Here is a 20897-nt window from a genome sequence, read left to right on the forward strand (position 1 = left end):
ATCAGCTGTTTGGACTCTCATTCTGACGGCACCCATTCACTCCATTGGTGAGCAAATGATGCAATGCTACATTTCTCCAAATCTGCTCCCATGAAGAAATACACACATCTACACACTGAATGAGGGTGAGTACATTTTCAGCACATTTTCATTTTTGGGTGAACTGTTCCTTTAAGTGAACTGCTGCATCCCAGACTGACCATCGCGGATTTATCCGTAAACTTCTTTGTCCATTTAAATTATGCATGAATCAGTAGTTATTCAGTGTAGATTGTGCAACATTGCTCCTCCATGAAAGCAAATGAAAATGTTTGTCAAACTATGCAAACACCATAACGTAACATATTCCTAATTTTCATACAACACCTGTGTCCTTTAAGTGAGATCATGCCAAGTTTCGAAGCACCATCCAGGAATGCCTTTTCAAGACTTTCATCTCCTTCCTTCTTTCCGATGCGGAACGGAATGTTCATGCGGCTTCGGCACGCCTCGTCAACTGGGCATCTGCAAGAGAACGTACGGTGCGTGAAGTCGTTTTGACAAAAACTAAAGTCTGACGAGAGAGCATAATGTGGACACATACTGCATTAGTTAATTATTAATATTTATTATAACAATAACTGTTTTTAATTTGACTTAAATCCTTTTTTTTATATATATATATATTAAATATTAAATAGTGATTAAAAATGAAAGCTGATTAATGATTAATATTGTACATTAGCAATAATCTTCTGTACGAGAAGATTATATTCTATCTGTAAAATGGTGATCCAAGTGTTTGGATGTGATTAGGACAGATAATGACTGACGAGTAGAATCCATTGGAGTGGTTGATGTTGTCATAGATGATGTCGGATTTCTGTTCGTTTAGTCGTTCCATGGCATCCGCCCCTCCGTTGTTCTTGATCCACTCCAGAACCAAAGCCATGATGTAAATACTGTAAGAAGAACAAGCATCTACAAGTCATAGTTACAAAACGGTTCATATTTTGAGCAAATGTTGAGGTTCAAACGAAAAAAAAAAAAAACAGGTGAACGCTGAATCATAAAAGGGTTCCTGGAAATAAATAGAGAAATGGAAAATATTGTGTTGCAACTTTTTATTAAGTTTCTTCCTCATTTAGGATCTACAAACATGGCTGTGTGTTTCTGTAATTATATCAAGTTGAAGATATTTCAGATAAGATGTGAACAAAGCCATTAAAACATAATTAAAAATCTGACTGGATGCCATTAAAACTGTTGTAAAAAATGTGCAATACGCAGATGGATATTGACTATTTAACTAAATTCAAAATTAATGCACCGAGTTGCTATTTTTCTTGGACAATTATAAATAGCCTAAAGTTAGGCTTGCACAGTTTCCACAAAAATATTGTGCAGCACAACTGTTTTCAACATTGATAATAATCTGAAATGTTTCTTGAGCAGCAAATCAGCATATTAGAATGATTTCTGAAGACTGGAGTTATGATGCTGAAAATTCAGCTTTGATCACAGAAATAAATTACATTTTACTATATACACACATAGAAAACAATTCATTTAAATTGTAATAATATTTCACAATATTACAGTTTTTACTGCATTTTTGATCAAATAAATGCAGCCTTGGTGAGCAGAAGAGACTTCTTTCAAAAACATTTTTAAAGAAGTCAAAAATCCACTGCTGCTTGTTTGGTAAGCTTTTCTATAGCTACCAAGAAATGGCAAGCTGATAATTATGCATGTAATTTAAATGAAGTCTACAGAGACACAGTATGATGACCGAAGGAAAGCCGTACCTGAAGCATGGAGGAGTGTTGTAGAGCGAGTTATTTCCAGCCTGCACCTGATAATCCAGTATAATAGGACACTCTTTCAGGGCCTTGCCCATCAAATCCTCTCTGACGATGACAACCGTCACACCCGCACAGCCCACATTCTTCTGCGCGCCGGCAAATATCAGACCAAACTGTAGAAACACACAGAGACTCACAGCATTAACAAAAGATTAGGTTGAAAAAAAAAAAAATCAGGACCTTTTGATAAATGTGAAAAACTACTGGGACGAGCTTTTATGAGACGATAATGAACTTGAAGAAGCATCACCAACCTTCGACACATCCACCGGCCTGGAGAGGAAGTTAGATGACATGTCGCTGACCAGAAGCACTCCTTTAGTGTCCGGGATGAAGTTAAACTCTACGCCGTGCACCGTCTCATTGCAGCAGTAGTAGACGTAAGATGCTGAAGGATTCAGCGACCAAGTGCTACTGTCTGGGATTTCTGTGAAAATAAAGTTCAAGTCATGTGAGGACCAAAGCTGTGCAGCCCCTTCTGAAAAATGAGTGCGTTTTATTTTTATTAAATGTGCACTTGAAGTATCCATCATCGTAGGTTATTTTTAAACTGTACTTGCTGATAATATGTGACCCCTGGACCACAAAAGCAGTCATAAGTGTCAATTTTGTGAAACTGAGATTTATACATCACCTGAAAGCTGAATAAATAAGCTTTCCATTGATGTATAGTTTGTTAGGACAATATTTGGCTGAGATACAACTATTAAAAATCTGGAATCTGAGGGTACAAAAAAAAAAATCTAAATATTGAGAAAATCATCTTTAAAGTTGTCCAAATTAAGTTCGTAGCAATGCATATTACTAATCAAAAATTAAGCTTTGATATATTTACAGTAGGAAATTTACTAAATATTTTCATGGAACATGATCTTTACTTAATATCCTAATGATTTTTGGCATGAAAGAAAAAATGATAATTTTGACCCATACAATGTATTGTTGGCTATTGCTACAAATATACCCCAGCGACTTAACACTGCTTTTGTGCTCCAGGGTCACATATAATATTAATGAAATAAAATGCCACTTAGATGTACTTTCTTGGCTATGTTTCTTAACGCACTTAAGTAGACTTTTAAAAAGTGCACTTTGTAATAATGTAAAATTAAAAGCTTTCTGCTTTCTGTTTTAATAATCTTCTGTCATGCTATAAGTGCATTTATTTTGATGTGTTGACTAGTAGTAGTATATATTTATTTAATGCCATGTCAGCATCAAAGGCTATTTTCATGGCAAAAACAGTTTAAAAAATACAAGTATAACAAATACAATAAAAACCAGCAAACAAACAAACAAACACAAGTTATATCACACAAGATTTTTTACATTAACATGTGATAAAAATTCTAAAACTTTTCCTTGCAAAATTGTACTTTCAGTGAGTTCACTTCATAAAAGAGTTTTCTCTGTACATTAAAAGCTGGACAGTCCAATAAAATGTGTTTAACAGAAAGGGGAACCTTGCAAAACATACATTGAGTACGGTCTTCACCTTTAAGCAAAAATGCATGAGTGATGTGCTGACTAACATACTAAAAGTTAACATTTTAAATATACTAAATTGCAACTTTATCATTACAAAATGCGCAATTACGAATATATTTAAATGCATGGCACATAAGTTGCAACAGAAATGACATTAAAGTATATTTTAGTGTACCATAAATGCTTGTCAGTGCATTCAGCAGTACACTTTATATTTCAAAGACAATAAAAGCAATTCTGAAATTACATTTGAAGATGTGCTTAAGTGGGTCAAAAACACTCTAAAGTTCAGCTAACGGCATTTAATATAAATGCAAACTCTAATATATTCTAATTTAACTGTAATTAGCATGCATTTAAGTTCCTGAAAGCATGACATTCAGTTCACACTTAAGTATATTGTTTTCATACTAAGCACTCTTTTTTAAAGTATGCTAGCGCGTACTTCTTTTTCCACAAGGGACACACCATTTCTTTTGGAAAGAATGTAAAATGATAGATTAAACATATTTCAGAAGACTACAAACCGTGTTTTTATAAAGATCTTCTGTTCTCTCAGCATTGAAAAATATAGCTCACTATACTGCGATTACTCACTGGTGTAGCAATCCAGTTTCGGATGAATCACGTTCACTTTTCCATACTTCTCTGCCTCTTTGGCTGCCTTTGCAGACCAGGTCCCCGTGACCAGATAATCGGCACACCTGTCCTCCTTCAGACCAATCAGATTGAGAGGAATCCCGCTGAACTGTCCCGAGCCTCCGCCTTGCAGGAACAGTATCTTATAGTTTTCAGGTACATTCCTGTTCAAAGTGAACAACACAGATTATACATTTGTTATGGAACATGAACGAAGACATTAATCTCCGACTGGGGGACAGATGTAAAGACTCACAGAAGTTCACGGAGAAGGTTTTCAGTACTGTTTATGATCTTGGAGAAATCAGACGATCTGTGGCTCATTTCTGGTTGCAAAAGAGAAATAAATGCCTCAAAAACATGGCATTACACATACAAACGTGTATATGAAAAATGCAGATCCTTGCCAAGAATGCTTATCCCAGTGCCACTGTAATCCAGCAGCTCCTTCTGTGCTTGGAGTAAAACCTAAGAATAGAATAATATCCATTCAATAGCTAATTTCTAATAATAATTCAATTTTTTTTTAGTATCCAAAACAGGTTTGGCTTTGCCTGTACAACCATAAACAGAAGGTCTTTAGAACTGGCTTTTAAAGGAGTAGTTCACTCAAAAATGTTGAGAGGACAACAGGAGATGGACTTTTTCACTGAAGCGTTATTATGGATTATGGACTCATAGTTTGGCCAGAAGTGACAGTTTAAAGTTAAAACGTCTCGATGCATCTCACCCTCATTCAATGTGTAGATGCGTGTATTTCTTCATGGGAACAGATTTGGAGAAATGTAGCATTGCATCAGTGTCTCAGCAATGGATGCTCTGCAGTGAATGGGTGCCGTCAGAATGAGAGTCCAAACGGCTGATAAAAAAAGTAATCCACACAACTCCAGTGCATCAGCTAACATCTTGTGAAGCCAAAAGCTGCATGTTTCTAAACAAATCCATTATTAAGCCATTTTAACTGCAGTCCATAATCTATAATAACAATTCCTTGTATTTTGGCAATAGTTTGAAGTAAAGATGTCTTGATGGATTTGTTTCTTACAAACACACAGCTTTTGTCTTCTCAGGATGTTAGCTGATGGACTGGAGTGGTGTGGATTACTTGTGGATGTTTTTATCAGCTGTTTGGACTCTCATTCTGACGGCACCCATTCACTGCAGAGGAGCCATTGGTGAGCAAGTGATGCAATTTCTCCAAATCTGATGAAAAAACTAACTCATCTACATCTTGGATGGCCCGAGGGCAATTTAATGTTCAGCAAATTTTCATTTTTGGGGTGAACTATTTCTTTAAATGAAATTCGTTCTATGATCCTAGCAACCTCCCTCAGTGAAAGATAAAAGGATGGAAATGCTAAACACGACTTCGCCCATGCAATCAGTAGCAATCATTCACAACAGCCAGCACTGGAGAGAAACAACTAAAACCCTGAATTTCTGTGAAGTAAACAACCAACAACACTCAGAATTAGCGAGAAATGGCATGCTACTAATGATGTGAATGTTGCACGTTTCATAACAAATCAAAACATGTTCAATCTAAATCTGTAAGCTTGGCTTGGCTTTTAAATGTGCTCTGAACCGATCTGAATGTATGAAGTGTATTTGTCATTTGAAATTTTCTCCTGTACTGATTTGCAGATCTAGAGTTCAGTCAACAGGCGAAGGCTGACGCAACATTGCACATGCATCTAGACCATAAGCACGTGTTTTTAACGCTCACACACTGCATCCAAATAACGCACAACGATTTTGCGCACTACATTATCACAATATATTTTTGCATGCACAGTGGTTTGTAAATGATAGATAGATGATGTAATCTGATATGATTTACGCTTCTCTATGACGCATAAACAAATGTTTTACAAAAATACAATAAACTTTTAGTGTGCAATAATGAATAATCCTAAATAACCAACATTTTTTAGGGATGCACTCACCGGCTGAGGAAGTTTGGCTGGTCCAGCTCCAAAATTAATGATCTGTTTGTTCTCCATGTTTTGAAATAAAGCTCTCTGGGATGGAATATAAATCTTTCTGAAACTCTTCCACTTGACCTGCTTTTCTGTAAGTGGTTTGGACTGGCACTATTATTCTCTTTACACATGATTACACCTAATGTGCAAGTTTCCTGCTTGTTTTCATTGGCTCACGGTTTCCGGAATGTCTGCTTGCGGCTGTTTGATTGGATGGTGTGTTTGTGACGTTGCTGGGATTGACGCGTGCGTTTCAGTGCATTAAATATTCATGAGCTTCTGCGCCGCTAGTCAGTTTTTTTGCGCTTTCACTTTTTTTCTTTGGAAACTTCAGACAATTGTAGAAGTGTTGAGTTATTTTCTGAAACTAATAATATCGTACTATTTTTCTCTCTCTCTGTAGGATCCTTTGTCGTTTCGGACCTTATTGACTTTCATTAAAACATTTGTTCACTAGGGCCTTTCCTTGAGGATTTTATTTATATATTTGTGTTTGTTTTCATTTCAATTGTATTTTATTATTTTACTTATATTAGGCCTGTGTTTATTTTTTTCCCCATTTTTTTATTTCTGTGAATTAATATTTAGATGTATTTCTTTTCTGTAAAGTGCTTTGTTATGGAGGACCAAACATGCAGAATGAATGAATGAATGTTTAAAGGGGTCATATGATGTTGCTAAAAAGAACATTATTTTGTGTATTTGGTGTAATGAAATGTGTTCATGCGGTTTAAGGTAAAAAAAAAACACATTATTTTCCACATACTGTACATTATTGTTTCTCCTCTATGCCCCGCCTTTCTGTTTCGCTTTCACAAAGAAACACAGCGCCTTCACGATATGACGCGGCTGCAACAATAAAGTTACGCCTTCTTTCTTTGCGTGAACATTTGGGCGGCGTTATGCAAATCTTCCCACATAGTGACGTAGACATGTGGGGGCGTGTTAGAACGAGCCGTTTTAGGTAGGCGTGGCTGACTCTTAACTTTTATAAAGAATATCTCTTTGGTTTTGAGACTTTAGTCTTTGCAACTTTAGGGATCTTATCTATGCACGAACAGCTTGTAACACTCCAAAGAGAAAGGAAAACTTGAAATATTTTTTATTCTTTCATTTTTATTCTTTAATTTATTTTATGCTTATTTAATTCTACATTTATTTGTTGTTATATGTATTTATTCCCACTTGTATTTATTTATACATTTATTTTTCACATTTGTTTATTTTATTTATTTATTTTTATTATATCTCTGTCTCCTTTGTGTATGTGTATTTATTTTCCTATTGTTACATTTATTAATTCATTCATTAATTATTAATTTCTGCAGGTTTGGTCCTCCATATATAAACACTGTTGCTATATAAATAATACGTAAGTTACTTACCTAATGAAATCAGTTCGAGAGAGCCGTATATAATAATGTTGGATTGTTTCAGCAGGTGGCAGTATTTAGCAGAGAATTAGAGCAGGATTACATTTGTACAAATTTCTCTTCCTGATCTCCACATGGGCAGTTATAATCAGTCTGTAATCCAGATACTGAGGGGTTTTCTGTGACACATTTTTTCACAGGTTTGTCTAAAAAGCTAATCTGCAAACAGCTCAACATCAGTCAGTCTGAAATCAACCACCCCAAAATAGCAACACCTAATATATTTTTATTAAAATATATTTCATACATTTTCAACAGCATTTAATGTGGAAAGACTATGTACACACATGCATATAAAATGCTCTCGGAAATGAAAGTAATACTTCATTAAAGTCATTCTGTCATGGGACAAATGTGAGCCAAACTAAAAGGGGAAACCAGTGCGACATGTCATTTATGACACCATATATATATATAGGTGTAATAGGATTCCCTTTAACCAATTTTTTAACCATTTTTAACCAATGACTTTTCCAGCTGTTTGTAATTACTGAACAATGACTCTGCACTCCAGTTTCTAGTCAAAAACATATTTTAAAACAAAGCATAACTGGAAAATGTTACCAACTATAGAAATTCCCACAGACATGTTAAAGGGATAGTTCACCCAAATATGAAAACACCGTCATCATTTACTCACCCTCATGTCGCTTGAAACCTACAAGACTTTTTGTTCACCTTTGAAACTTCGATGAAGATCATGATTCTAATGAAACCTGCGAGATTTCTGTCCTTTTACTGAAAGGTCACACAACCAAAACCCTGATGACTCAAATTCATAAAGACATTGTAAAAGTCATTCATATGAGGTTTGTTCTGCGTTTCACACAAGCACATTTGGGCATACATTGGATGTGCGTTGATCAATGTGTATATATGAGAATAAAAGCCTAAATTAAATGTCACATCTACTGATCGTGTCTCTTATGAAAGCTTGGATTACTGGATTTCTTGTACGATGCCTTTATGAACTTTTTGAATCGTCAGAGTTTTGGCTGCATGGACTTTCAAAGGAGGGACAGAAATATCTCAAGTTACTTAAAAATATCTCCATCCGTGTTTCAAAGCTAAACAAAAGTTTTGTGGGTTTGGAACGACATGAGGCCTAGTAAAAGATGAAGGAATATTACTTTGGGGGTGAAACCATCCCTTTAAGAGTTCATTCATTTCATAACTTTTCTAAACCTGAAAATCACAATTTCTAAATATTTCCCTTATATTTCCAGCTTTCCCATGACCTCATTTTAAGCAAAATGCTTATTCATGATTCATTGCTACTATCTTGACAGGTTCGTATGAGTCTTTTCCTGCTAATATTTCTCATCAGCTGAACGTATTCTTTAATAATAATATCTATTGAGAAGTATTGTTTATGAAGGATAAATGATTTGTTTCATGCTCCTTCAGCAGTAATTGATACCTGCAATGCTAACCACTATGTGTGGGTGGGTTCAGCACATTTTTGTTTTGTTTTTGTGTTTTTGGATGGAAAGCAGCAGCATTGTCCTCTCAGATCCTGTTTCAGAGCTATTTCCCTCTGGTCGTAATCCCCCTTCGGTCTTTCCCTTTTCAACTGTTCAGCAGTGCGTCGTGATCTGAAAGTCTCGATCATTGCATGTTATTGCAAAAGCTATATTGTAGAGGCTGGATGATGAAACGGTTTCTTGAAGTGGGTTTCTCAGCTAAACTAGCAGCAGGTGCAGCATATGAAATCTCATAACAAAACCAAAGTAGAAAACAGAAAAAACATTCAGCTCCCTTTTCAGCAGAGCGTCCTTATCTGCCATCTGGTGTTGGTAATACAACAGCAAAACAAACGCTTCTGCAGTGGCTGTTTTCATCAAGACCAAACTTCACGCATGACGGACCACACTAATACTTTGCTTGTTTCAGTCTTCAGTTAGTGTGTGCTGTACTTGCTCAGGTAGCTCAATGTGTAGAGCATGACGCTCGCAACAGCCAAGTCATGGGTTTGATCCCTCGGTCGCTTTGGTTTAAAGTATCATCCCAATGCATTACAGGGATTCTTGCGTGTCTTTCTGTCAGACAAAATTGGTGAGCGATGCAGCAGAGCGCAAAGCGGCGTAGTTTGGTTTCTGGGAGCGCAGCAGGGGAGTCTGGGTGTTGGCGTCCCGTACGGTGCTGCTGCTGAGAGAGCGAAAGTGCTGCTGCGTCCAGCCGTAAACCAGGCAGTTCAACAGACCCTGAGAGGCAGAGGTGAAGGCCTGTCGAGAAGACGAACAGGAACATGTTACAGTAGGCATGCAGGGGTAATGTGATTAGTTTACTAGGAGTTTTTATGTATTCTGGCGAACCTGTAGGATGTAGAGAACGACTCCCATCCTTCCCTCTATTATGTCCGGTTTCACCAACATCATAGTGGCCAGAAATATTGCTGAAATAAAGAAGAGATCACAAAAAAAAACGTAGAATGAAGATGCTGGAGAGAGAGTGTTTAGCTGTGGATTTATTTCACTCAAAAAAGAGTTAATTGCAATTCACTATTTGAATTTATTAACAAGCTATTATTAAGATTTATGTATTTGAATTGCATATAAAATTTCTATTCATTTTGATTACACAGTTTTAACAAACTTAATGCGATTCATATTTGTCAGTCGTACATAAATGAAATAATATGAAACAGGCAGGGTTTCTGAAATAGTACTAATGAACTGTATGTTTTAAATACACAATATCTAGGTTTATATAGTTATCATTTGTTTGTTTCAACCTCATACATTTTAATTAAATAAATATTGCTTGTTCCACAACTAGCCATATTTTAACCTTGTTCATACTTTTTAACTGAATCCATGTATTCGTCTTCATAACGAACAGATTAATGCTGATTCTCAGCAATTTGAATAAATGCGTCTTAAAAATATTATTATTTATACAACATTTCTTTCTGGTTCTCAAATCTGATTGGCTGAGAGCCTTTTCCAAGCATGCATTATTCTAGTGATAACAGTTTCATCATTTGTATCACTCCGCGTGTGGTATTTCTCACAGCGAGTGTCATGGCGGATGCCCAAATCCACTATAATTTTATAAATAATACTGTTTTGTGTCACAGAATGTGGTTTTAAGAGTTTTTTAGGTGAGAATGTAGTTGTTTAGACTTAAAGATAACGACTATTTGAACATTTGCTTCGATGTTTTCGGAGATGTGAGCTCCAGGGCGTCAGTGGCCATTCAGCGCTTTTATATTTCAAACATGAGATATCATTTGTTTTGGGTAAATCTAACGGGGCAGTCTTTGGTCTCAATATTCTATTATTTGTTCCAGAGCAAACAGTTTTGGCTGAGAGCAAAGTCTCATAACTTTATATTTTTTATAAACTGAATGCAGTGTATCAGAGCGCTGCCTTTGTACTTTTGACTGAATTGCCAAGCAACTTTTATGATGGCTGTTGTTGCTTATTAAATATTATTACTCAAATAATATTTTATATAAATAAATAATAGTATTTAATAATAGTGTTTAGTATTGAGAAACGGTGCGTGTTCGTGATGGTGAATTTAGTTACATTGTTCTGTCATTAGATGGCGACAAGAGACTGTTTTTATGAGTCAGCAGTAAAGACATTTACATAATATTTTATATAAATAATAGTAGTATTTAGTATTGAGAAACGGTGTGTGTGTTTGTGATTGTGGTTAGTTATATTCTTCCGCCATTAGACGGCGACAAGTTTTTCTGAGTGAGTCCGCAGTAAAGACTTTTATATTGAAAGAGACTGAAACAGGGTTGTAAACAAGGAAGTTTTTTTTTACTTCCAACAACAGCTTGTGATGCAGCCAACAAATGCAGTGAGCAGCGCTGTCATCGGAAATCACCCATAACAGATGAAAGGACAGTACAACAAAGATATCGCTTTCCTCAGCGGAGATTCAGACTAATGTTTTATTGTGAATATGAGATTGAGCTGAAGAATGAATGCTGTATCCGATGCAGGTAATCACACTCGCTTAGTCCATCGCTCTCTCATAATACTCTACATAATTCAGTGAGCTTTTAATACAGTAATACAATAAGCTTTCAATGAAGCAACTCAACGTTCCTTCGTTACTAGTTCTAAAGTGACGTTTTTTAATTAGTTACGGATCTTGAGCTCAGCTGTTAAACTGTCAAACTGAGATTTGATTCCGTGGTGGAAGGAAGTAGTTCTGTACAAAAGAGGGTTTTTAAAGACACTCCGTAGTTGTCTCTTTTTTATTTACACACTCGTGTCATTGAACTGTTGTATAAATGCAATATCACACTCGTAGCCATGCGATATGGCTGTATATCAGCACGCTGTGATTACCTACGGCCATATCGCACTGCTACTCGTGTGATATTGCTCATTTAAATAAATTCAAATAGACGGAAGTAGTTAATAATTAACTATTCCAGGAATTTTTAAGTACAGAAATCTTACCATTTCATTTATGATTCATATACGTAATGCATCACATTAAGTTTATTCGTTTGTTTATGCTAAAACTGTGTAATCCAAATGGATGGAAAATTTATATGCAATTCAAATCCATAAATCTTAAATGTAGGCCCAAGTTTTTTTGGAGTGTTATGCATGTGCAGGGGTTGTTAATACAATAAAATAATAAATTGTAATTAAACTCAAGATAGTAAACATACTGACATATATGGTTAAGGGAAACGAGAAAAGGTTCCTCATTGGCTGCTTTAGCACCTCAGTAACATTATATATATGTTTTAACTTTTTAAATGTTTTAATGTTTTCAAAAGTGTGCTGACCTGGTCCCCAGCAGAAGAAGAAGGCTGAGGGATAAAGCAGCATACGCCGTTCCAGGAGACGCAGAGTTTCCCAATGATTGTCGGCAAAAAAACCTTGAGACGTGATGATACGCTTGTACAGGGAGCGAGCTTTACACATGAGAGTCTGAAATTAAAACGAGGATTACAATTAGATTATGATCGAGTCACACAGTCTGGAGAATCATATATCTTTAGCCTAATGTTCACTTACGCTACTGTTCAAAAGTTTGGGGTCAGTAAGACTTTTTTGAAAAAAATTAATACAATAAGCTGAACAAAAGTGACAGTAGAGTTTTTTAAAGATATTCAAATAAATGCTGAAAATAAACATTAAAACAGATTTTTTCCCCCCATATTTTTGTGGAATCCCAGTTTCCACAAAAATATTGGGCAGCACAACAGTTTTCAGCATTGATAATAATCAGAAATGCTTCTTAAGCAGCAAATCAGCATCTTAGAATGATTTCTGAAGGATCATGTGACACTGAAGACTGCAGTAATGATGCTGAAAATTCAGCTTTGATCACAGGAATGAATTACATTTTAATAATATTTCACAATATTACTGTTGAAACTTTTGAAGAGTAGTGTGCATTTAAATCATAACTAGCTCAGGTATTCAAAAATGAGCTCAAGACATGTTAAATGTTAAAGAGGGCTCACGGTGATGCCGATGAAGGTGATAAGGAAGGTCGTAAGGAATATGGTCATGCAGTAGTCTTGAATGACACTACATGCTGTCATTTCTGTATTTACAGATGAGGTGAGATACACAGCGCCTGTATGCATCAGCAAACATCTGGAAGACAATCACTTCTGGATTAGCATCATCTTAAACAACGTATTCAAACCACTAAACTATGGTTAGATGCAGCTACTGAATGCAATAAGTCTTAATAACAACAGGGTTAATTCAAATTATAAGCTGTGATGAAGTTATGATGACTAAGTAATAAGTAATGAGAAAGTACAGTTTATTAATCATTTGCTGTGCATGTATGCATGTATTTCGACTGACCTGTAGGGCTGGGTGAAGTTTGTGTAACACCGAAACACATTTCCTGCTACAAAGACGGGCGCTGTGAGCATTAAAGGCAAAAGACTGTATGGAGAGATCAGGACAGACAGTCAGTCGACCAAACGCCATTCTGTTCTTCAAATCTGCTCATTTTCAATTTTATTTTGCATGGTATTTACCCAAAATAGTATGCAGGATTACAGGTAATGGGTTTATCATAGTTTATTGTAAAGAATATTCCAAAGCAGCTTGGTTGTGTACTATTTCTGGATTTTTGATGCATAAAATTTAAATGAATGAGGGAACTATCTGCTAATTTTCCCATGCTAAACAGTACATGGTGACAAGGATGCAGCTCTTGTCTCATGTTTTTGTCAAGCTTGGGAGAAGAGAAGAGGTGAGGACTGCAGAGCTGATTGGCTTTTATTCGATCAAAAATAATAAAAACAACAGGGACTGTGAAAACACAGTGTACATACACTGACTATCTGAAAACAGGAGAGCAAACATGAGGGAAACGAGGGAGGACAAGTGGGGCATATAAACCAATAATCAGATAACAACATGGCACACCAAGTTTTTTACAAACACCTTTAGGGGTAGTTTTAGTATCTTTGCTATATTATTATCGTTTTTGAAAATATTTTGAATTTGATTTTATTTTTAGATTTTCTGTTTTCACTTTAATTTTATTCAAAGTTTTAGTAATTATGTTGTTTTTTAATTTTTATTAGTTTTGGTTTAGTTTTAGTTATTTTAGTACTTAAAGTGAAACTAGATGAAAATGGTGCATTGGCAACTAGCTGAAATAAAATATGTTTTTAAAATGTTATTTTATTTCAGTTAACATTTGTTTCAAAAGTTTTGGTTTTGGTTTTAGTTAATGATAATAATCCTAAAGGGAACTTCAGTGATAGAAATATATAGTGTTAGAAATTCCAATGATGAATTCATTTAAATAAACAATTTGAAATAAAAGGTAAAAATGTTTTAAGAGGTTACAAAATACTAAAAAATTAATAAAAAAGTGAAACTGCTGAAGTGGTCATTTTGATTAAGCACCCAAAGGTTTTACAAAATAACTTGGTGGTAAATTGTGCCATGTTTTGTCTACATCTACACTAGAGTCGCCCTGAAGGCCTTTTACCCCAGACTGAGGGGCTTTTACTGTAAATGATGTTGCTTCATCAATATTTAATATCAGTTTGAGTGATATTTTGTATCATTTATGTTCTTACAATGACAGGACAGGACCGAGACACCTGCAGCTTCTTGTGTTTGCTGGATTCTGAAATAAACAAGCCAGTCAGCATTGCTAGCGTTTACATGCAGACTATCGCATGCTGCTTTATTACCGTCATATAAACCTGTTCATAAGGGTGAGTTGATTACCTCGCCAGGGAAACCATTGAGTCTCCTGTACTTCCCCATCAGTCCGGTGTAGAGCACCCAAACATAGTGCAGCGTGTAGAAGAACGAGGCCATGTAAAGCGTCTGTAGGATGTGAAAGTCAAAGGGAGAAGTTAATGAAGTTTAAGATATTTTAGTTATAGTTCACATCCACATTCATACCATGTTTGCGCAGTACTGAAAGCCACATCTCTCGCATTAATATGTGATTGCAGTGCTTTCCAACTCTGACCCTGAGTTCCTCAACACAGCACCGTTTGTTTCTCTCTTCTCAAACACCTGATTCAGGCCAGCAGTTAGTTAGTGGAGACCTCAAATGGGTGTGTGAGATGAGAGAGACATGCAAATGTGTGCAGTCGGGCTTCCCCGTGTGCAAAAGAAGTACACTTCAGCATACTTTTCAGAATAAGAAGAGTGCTTAATATGGAAGAAATCTACTTATAAGAATATACTTAAGTATTCAAAAAATGCAAACTAGTGAATTGAACCAGTTCATTTAAACGAACTGTCTGAAAGAACCAGTTTGTGCCTGAGGCTCTGGATTATGTTGTAAATAATGTGCATTTTCTTGCACAGACTGATCATTTCACTTCATAAGAACTCAATATATCGTCAGGAGCCACGGGGATTAATTCTATGCTTTTTTATTCCTAGAAACGGACAGCTGCTGACTTGCATTATATGAATCACTATGGATCACGGTTTCAGCAAAAAAAAATTCTTTACTGTTCTCCTGAAGAAGAAAGTCACCTACATCTTGGATAAGCCTGAGGGTGGGTAAATTAACAGCAATTATGAGTAAACTATCCCGATTTAAGCACATCTTTAAATGCAGTTTCATAATTATTAATTTTTTCTTTGAAATATGGTTAAAGTGTACCGCTGAATGTACTGACAAGCATTTATGGTAAACTAAAATATACCTTAATGTAATTTCTATTGCAACTTTTAAGTCATGTATTTTAACATATTTGTAATTACACGTTTAATGATGAAGTTGCAATTTAGTACATTTAAAATCTATTCACTTTAAATGTAATATCAAATAACACACTAGAGTTAAAATTATAATCAAGTTCTCTACATGTGCTTTAGTATGTTAGTCAACACATTAAAATAAGTGTATTTCTTTAAAGCACAACAAAATATTACTACAACATAATGGTTTAAAATGTACTTTAAGTAAAACTTTTAATTTTACATTATTACAAAGTGCACATTTTGAAAATGCATTTAAGTGTGTTAAGAAACCAAAGTATCTCTGTTTGTCACTTAAGTGGCCTTTTATTTCATGAATATTATATTATAGGCAAGTACAGTTTATATATATATATATACTTTTGAGATTTGAAGTTCGATACGAGTGCACATTCAATATCATTAAGCTGCAAATATTTTCAGCAGGACCAGGGCTGGAAAACACTTTCTTACAGCATCTTTGTTGGCATTCATGTCAAAGCAAAGCAACGAGCTGAATGACATTCCAGGATTGAGAAACCTCTGTATGGTAAAGATAGCATATCTTTCTTCTAGAAATGTAAACATGGTTTTCCTTTCTGTTTTGCTTTGAGCACAGGTGAGTGCAACAGGAGGATAGCTGTTAGTTATATTTGATCAGGGTGTGTATTGCCTGATTTGAACAATCATAAAACTATGTACACAATTTGCTCTATTTAACAAATGCACAATGAAATACGTCAGCGGGCTAAAGTAGAGCACTGCGTCATATTCACTGCAATACTGCATTAACACTGCGAGTGAAATACACTGAGATCATGCAAAGGCGAATTGATGCCGATAAGCTCCAGAAATTACAAAACAGCACCATAAAAATACTATAAAAGCAGTTCATACAATAGACAGCAAAAGAGGTTTGCAGAACTGTCATTTTTGGGAGAACTATGGCTTGCTCACTTGTACTCGCTTTAGCTGATCTTACACTGCTGAATGCTATGATAATTTAGTTTTTAGTATGATTCTGTTGTCCTAGATGAATACCAGAGAACTGTTATAACGCATTATTAAAATGACATTAAGGATAGGTTATTCAAATTATTTAATAATTATTTAAAAAAAATAGTATTACTATTAAAATTGTTTTTATTGCAATAAATTGATTCCATTCATCAGATTAAATAAAAATTCTGTCAGTATATGATTTGAATTGTTGGATACAGTCAAGAAGGAGAGACCAGCCAAAATCACCAAAGGCATTTGGGTTAGGTTAGTTTTAGGAAAGCATATCTAATAATAAATCTAATAAAGAGGATTTGTGAGTGTAATGTCTTACAAGTCTTAAGAAACCAAACCAATGAACAACTACAGCCTGAACTTTGGCTCTACACATTGCATTAGAGCCATGACAATCCACTGTTATAAACGAACAAGTGCAGACATTAAAAGTGGGTCAGAACTAATTATATCTGGGCAAAGAATATGAATCAAATTTGCTGCTCCACTTCCTTTTCAGACTCGTCCCAGTTCCATGTTTGTTTTGCACTGGTTTTAATGTCTGAGCTGAGAACAACTTGTTTTTGACGTGAAACTGCCCAAGCACACATGATTTTCTTCTCTGTGAGTTTTTTAGCTAAATGCCAAACAAGCAGGCTTCAATAATGAGAGACACATGTTTAGGCCTGCAGTGCATCGGCAGGAATGAAGCACAGGGTTAAAATGGTCCCTCCCTCATTTGTGTTTCTTTCTTTTTTAGCACGTACACTTTAAATGGCAAACAACAAATTATTGGCTAAAGATTTTCCATTTTTCTGCAATCACATCATTTTTTTTAAAAGGTCATTGTATCAACTGGTAGTATCAAATGGAATAATTACAATATTCGTGTGCCATTGCATTCACCCCAGGGTACTTAAAAATATCACGGTACTTGTCCAAGAAACCATATTATTACCATGGAACCATGTCCAAAAAACATGGTAACATGGCATTACTTTTTCTCGATATTAAAAAATACCAGTCTGTTAAAAACATTTATTTAATTAAAAGTGATAGAGACAATGCATGACTTGTTAAACATTTGAAAAGAATGCTCATCTTAATGTTCTTTTGATGGCATTTAAATTGAATATGGAATAGTTCACCCCCAAAAATGGCTGAAAATGTCCCCTTCAGGTCATCCAAGATGTAGATGAGTTTGTTTCTTCATCAGATTTGGAGAAATGTAGCACTGAATCATTTACTCAGCAATGGATGCTCTGCAGTGAATGGGTGCCGTCAGAATGAGAGTCCAAACAGCTGATAAAAACATCACAATAATCCACAAGTAATCCACAGCACTCCAGTCCATCAGTTAATGCCAAAAGCTGTGTGTTTGTAAGAAACAAATCCACCATTGAGGCATTTTAACTTTAAACTGTCACGCCAAAATACAAATACAAATCCATAATAATGCTTCCTCCAGTGAAAAAGTCCATCCCCTGCTGTCCTCTCACATCAAAATCCATCAAAGATAATTGTTTACAGCTGTTTTAGATTGTTTTGGCTTGTAAATGATGCTTGCTCTCCTGATTCAGATGAGACAACTTTTTTTTTTTTACTAGAGAAAGTTTTTTTTAGGTTAAAAACGTCTTTTGTCTTCACATGGCATTAACTGATGGACTGGAGTGCTGTGGATTATTGTGATGTTTTTATCAGCTGTTTGGACTCTCATTCTGACGGCACCCATTCACTGCAGAGCATCCATTGCTGAGACACTGATGCAATGCTACATTTCTCCAAATCTGTTCCCATGAAGAAATAAACTCTTCTTGGATGGCCTGAGGGTGAGTAAATTGTCAGCTTTTTCAATTTTGGGTGAACTATTGCTTTAACAGTCAGTCGACCATGACTGCTCCTGTGCAATGTGGCTTTATTTGTGGAAGTGGAAGTGTGATGCAAAAACATGGCATGTACAGAAAGAGGAGGTATCTTCTTTTGCCTGTGGTAAGCATCATTTCTGCATGATAATGTGTCGGTTTTGCACCTGTTCCACTATGTGGAGGTTGTAGCAGATGTCGTAAGCGTTACAGGACTGGGTGAAGAGAAGACCTCCACACATCCAACTCAAAGCTAACAGCAGGTCTGTTAAACTCAACAAGAACAACGGCAGCACCTGAAACATAGGTTTGTTTCAGTGGTCAAAAGTACATTATTGTTTGAACACGTTATTAATAAATCACAGTAGCTGTATAGATGATGGAGGCTTACCTCTGGTTTTCTTACTAGTCCTTTATAAATCGCATAAAAGATTATGGAGCCAGCACCCAAGATGCTGAGAGTCAAATCATTAATAAATATATAAGTATAAAAGACATAAACATTGATTAATACGTGTCTCTTTATTAAACGACTGCAACATTAAAGGAAAATGAATGGATAGATACCTTAGGACGGCCATTGTTATTTGAATCCATCGAACTATAGAGTATATCTAAGAAAAGAAAAAGAAGAATGGTTTATTTAATTTGTCTGTGGTTATTTTAGGCATGTAGAACATCAAAACGTAACATTTTTATGAGTTTATGACAAATTACGCGTCTGAAATCAGTGATTCATTAACTTGCATTGATTATTACTTCTCAAATAACTTTGTGATCATTCTGTCATTTAAAAAGACCATTAAAGAAAATATCCTGTGTGCAGTGCACGAGTCTCTGATAGATATGCGCGAGTTGTAGTGAAAAGTTGTAAAATTACTCACAGATGTCCAGTTTTCAGTCGGAATGGTGGTGTTTGTCTGTGACTTATTTTGTCCAAAAATGTCCATTTTGTAATAAATAGCCTACTTATTGGTCAATTTAAATTATATTCCTCTCGAAATCTGTCCTTATGTAACAACAGCAAATAGGCTAAGTTGTAACAAATCTGTAATTGCTACCGGGACATGCCAAAATGATAATAAGTTATTCGGAAGACACTGGAGCAACAAAATGTGCTTTCGAATGCCAGTACTGTAAATAATAACCAGCGCGCCCCGCCCACTTTATCACAAAGCGCTTTTGATTGGCTACGACCCGCTGGCGTCACACATTGGTCAGGTTTCAATGTATCTTCGGCGCTCAAAGCCACCGCGTGCTTCTTCACTAGGCATGACAACATACTGCCGCATTGTTTAGACTTTCTGTATTAGCAAGGACGTCCTGGTTTGGGCCGAAATTGTTTGCTTGTTGTCAAATTATGCGTGAAACTGTGCCAAACTATGCGTGACAATGCCCTGTAAGCTGTCGTAGTCAGCACGCTTCATATGTTTTTAGGCTGTGTTTGAACACATCAGGCAATATTTAGTCAAAAACCGAAGCTAACGCGTTATTTTCTTAGTTATATATTAGTTACTCCTATTAGTTTAGTGGGTCCTGTACTCCGAAACGTACTAATCATTTATGCTTGCCATGAATCATTAATAGTACTGTAACCTCTATAGAAGTTGATATGGTGATATAGATATAGATATGATCTTTCATGCAGCTGGAAAGCACAAGTTTGGAAAAGCCAGTGTATGACAGACAGGTGAAATGTGCTCTGCCACAATAGTCAGCTTTCAGCATTTGGTTTTCAATTGCATGTGCATACACTAAGTTTTTTTTTTGAGAAATTAATACATTTATTCAACAAGGATGCATTAAATTGATCAGTGACGTGACAGTGAAGACGTTTATAATGTTACAAAAGATTTCTATTTCAAATAAATGCTGTTCTTTTGAACTTTTTCTATTCATCGAAAAATCCCGAAGAATAAAATGTATCACCGTTTCCGCAAAAATATTCAGCAGCACAACTGTTTTCAACACTGATAATAATCAGAAATGTTTCTTGAGCAGCAAATATTAGAATGATTTCTGAAGATCATGTGACGCTGAAGACTGGAGTAATGATGCTGAAAATACAGAAAACTAAATGACATTTTAAAATATATTCACATAGAAAACGGTTATTTTAAATTGTTAAAATATTTAACATTATTACTGTACTTTTGATCAAATAAATGCCATTAAAAACATTAAAAAATCTTACTGACCCCAGTCTGTTGTATACATTCAGTCCCTTGCAAACTACTAACTCTTTTGTTTGAGTAATGGCTTCTTTTGTGTTTGATATGGTTGACTGCAATACATATTTTTCTCAGTTCGTGAACTCCGGTTGCCTCTCTCACGTCTTAAAGGAATAGTTCACCCAGAAATTAAAATTTGCTGAAAATGTACACCCTGCCAGGCCATCCAAAACGAGGAAGAGTTTGTGTCTTCATCAACAAGTTCATTATTAAGATGTTTTAACTTCAAACTGTTGCTTCCAGCTAAAATACAA

The 20897-nt window shown here is 35.6% G+C and overlaps 2 protein-coding genes across 2 annotated transcripts in view; both read right to left on the reverse strand.

Annotated features, from left to right (window-relative positions):
* The window catches only part of LOC107702920 (phosphoserine aminotransferase), a 7681-nt gene extending 1585 nt beyond the window's left edge, over positions 1-6096 (reverse strand). The window contains exons 1-8 of the mRNA XM_016505366.1: positions 5918-6096; positions 4379-4439; positions 4228-4297; positions 3930-4135; positions 2099-2271; positions 1788-1957; positions 813-941; positions 367-504 (exon numbers count right to left, since the gene is read on the reverse strand). Of these exons, the coding sequence (XP_016360852.1) occupies positions 367-504; positions 813-941; positions 1788-1957; positions 2099-2271; positions 3930-4135; positions 4228-4297; positions 4379-4439; positions 5918-5974 (1004 nt within the window). The 5' untranslated portion in view covers positions 5975-6096. The remainder of the gene's footprint in view (positions 1-366; positions 505-812; positions 942-1787; positions 1958-2098; positions 2272-3929; positions 4136-4227; positions 4298-4378; positions 4440-5917) is intronic.
* A 1518-nt stretch (positions 6097-7614) lies between these two features.
* Positions 7615-19522, reverse strand: LOC107702969 (transmembrane protein 116). Its single transcript, XM_016505445.1, has 11 exons — positions 19297-19522; positions 18980-19026; positions 18804-18867; positions 18580-18708; positions 14583-14684; positions 14429-14478; positions 13191-13274; positions 12836-12971; positions 12152-12296; positions 9702-9781; positions 7615-9611 (listed from the first exon to the last, which is right to left on the reverse strand). The coding sequence occupies exons 1-11, from the start codon at positions 19360-19362 to the stop codon at positions 9429-9431; spliced, it is 1086 nt and encodes a 361-aa protein (XP_016360931.1). The 5' UTR covers positions 19363-19522; the 3' UTR covers positions 7615-9428.
* Positions 19523-20897: the final 1375 nt, after the last annotated feature.

Source organism: Sinocyclocheilus anshuiensis, unplaced genomic scaffold (genome assembly GCF_001515605.1).
Source record: "Sinocyclocheilus anshuiensis isolate Anshui unplaced genomic scaffold, SAMN03320099.WGS_v1.1 scaffold238, whole genome shotgun sequence".
Taxonomy (NCBI): Eukaryota; Metazoa; Chordata; class Actinopteri; order Cypriniformes; family Cyprinidae; genus Sinocyclocheilus; species Sinocyclocheilus anshuiensis.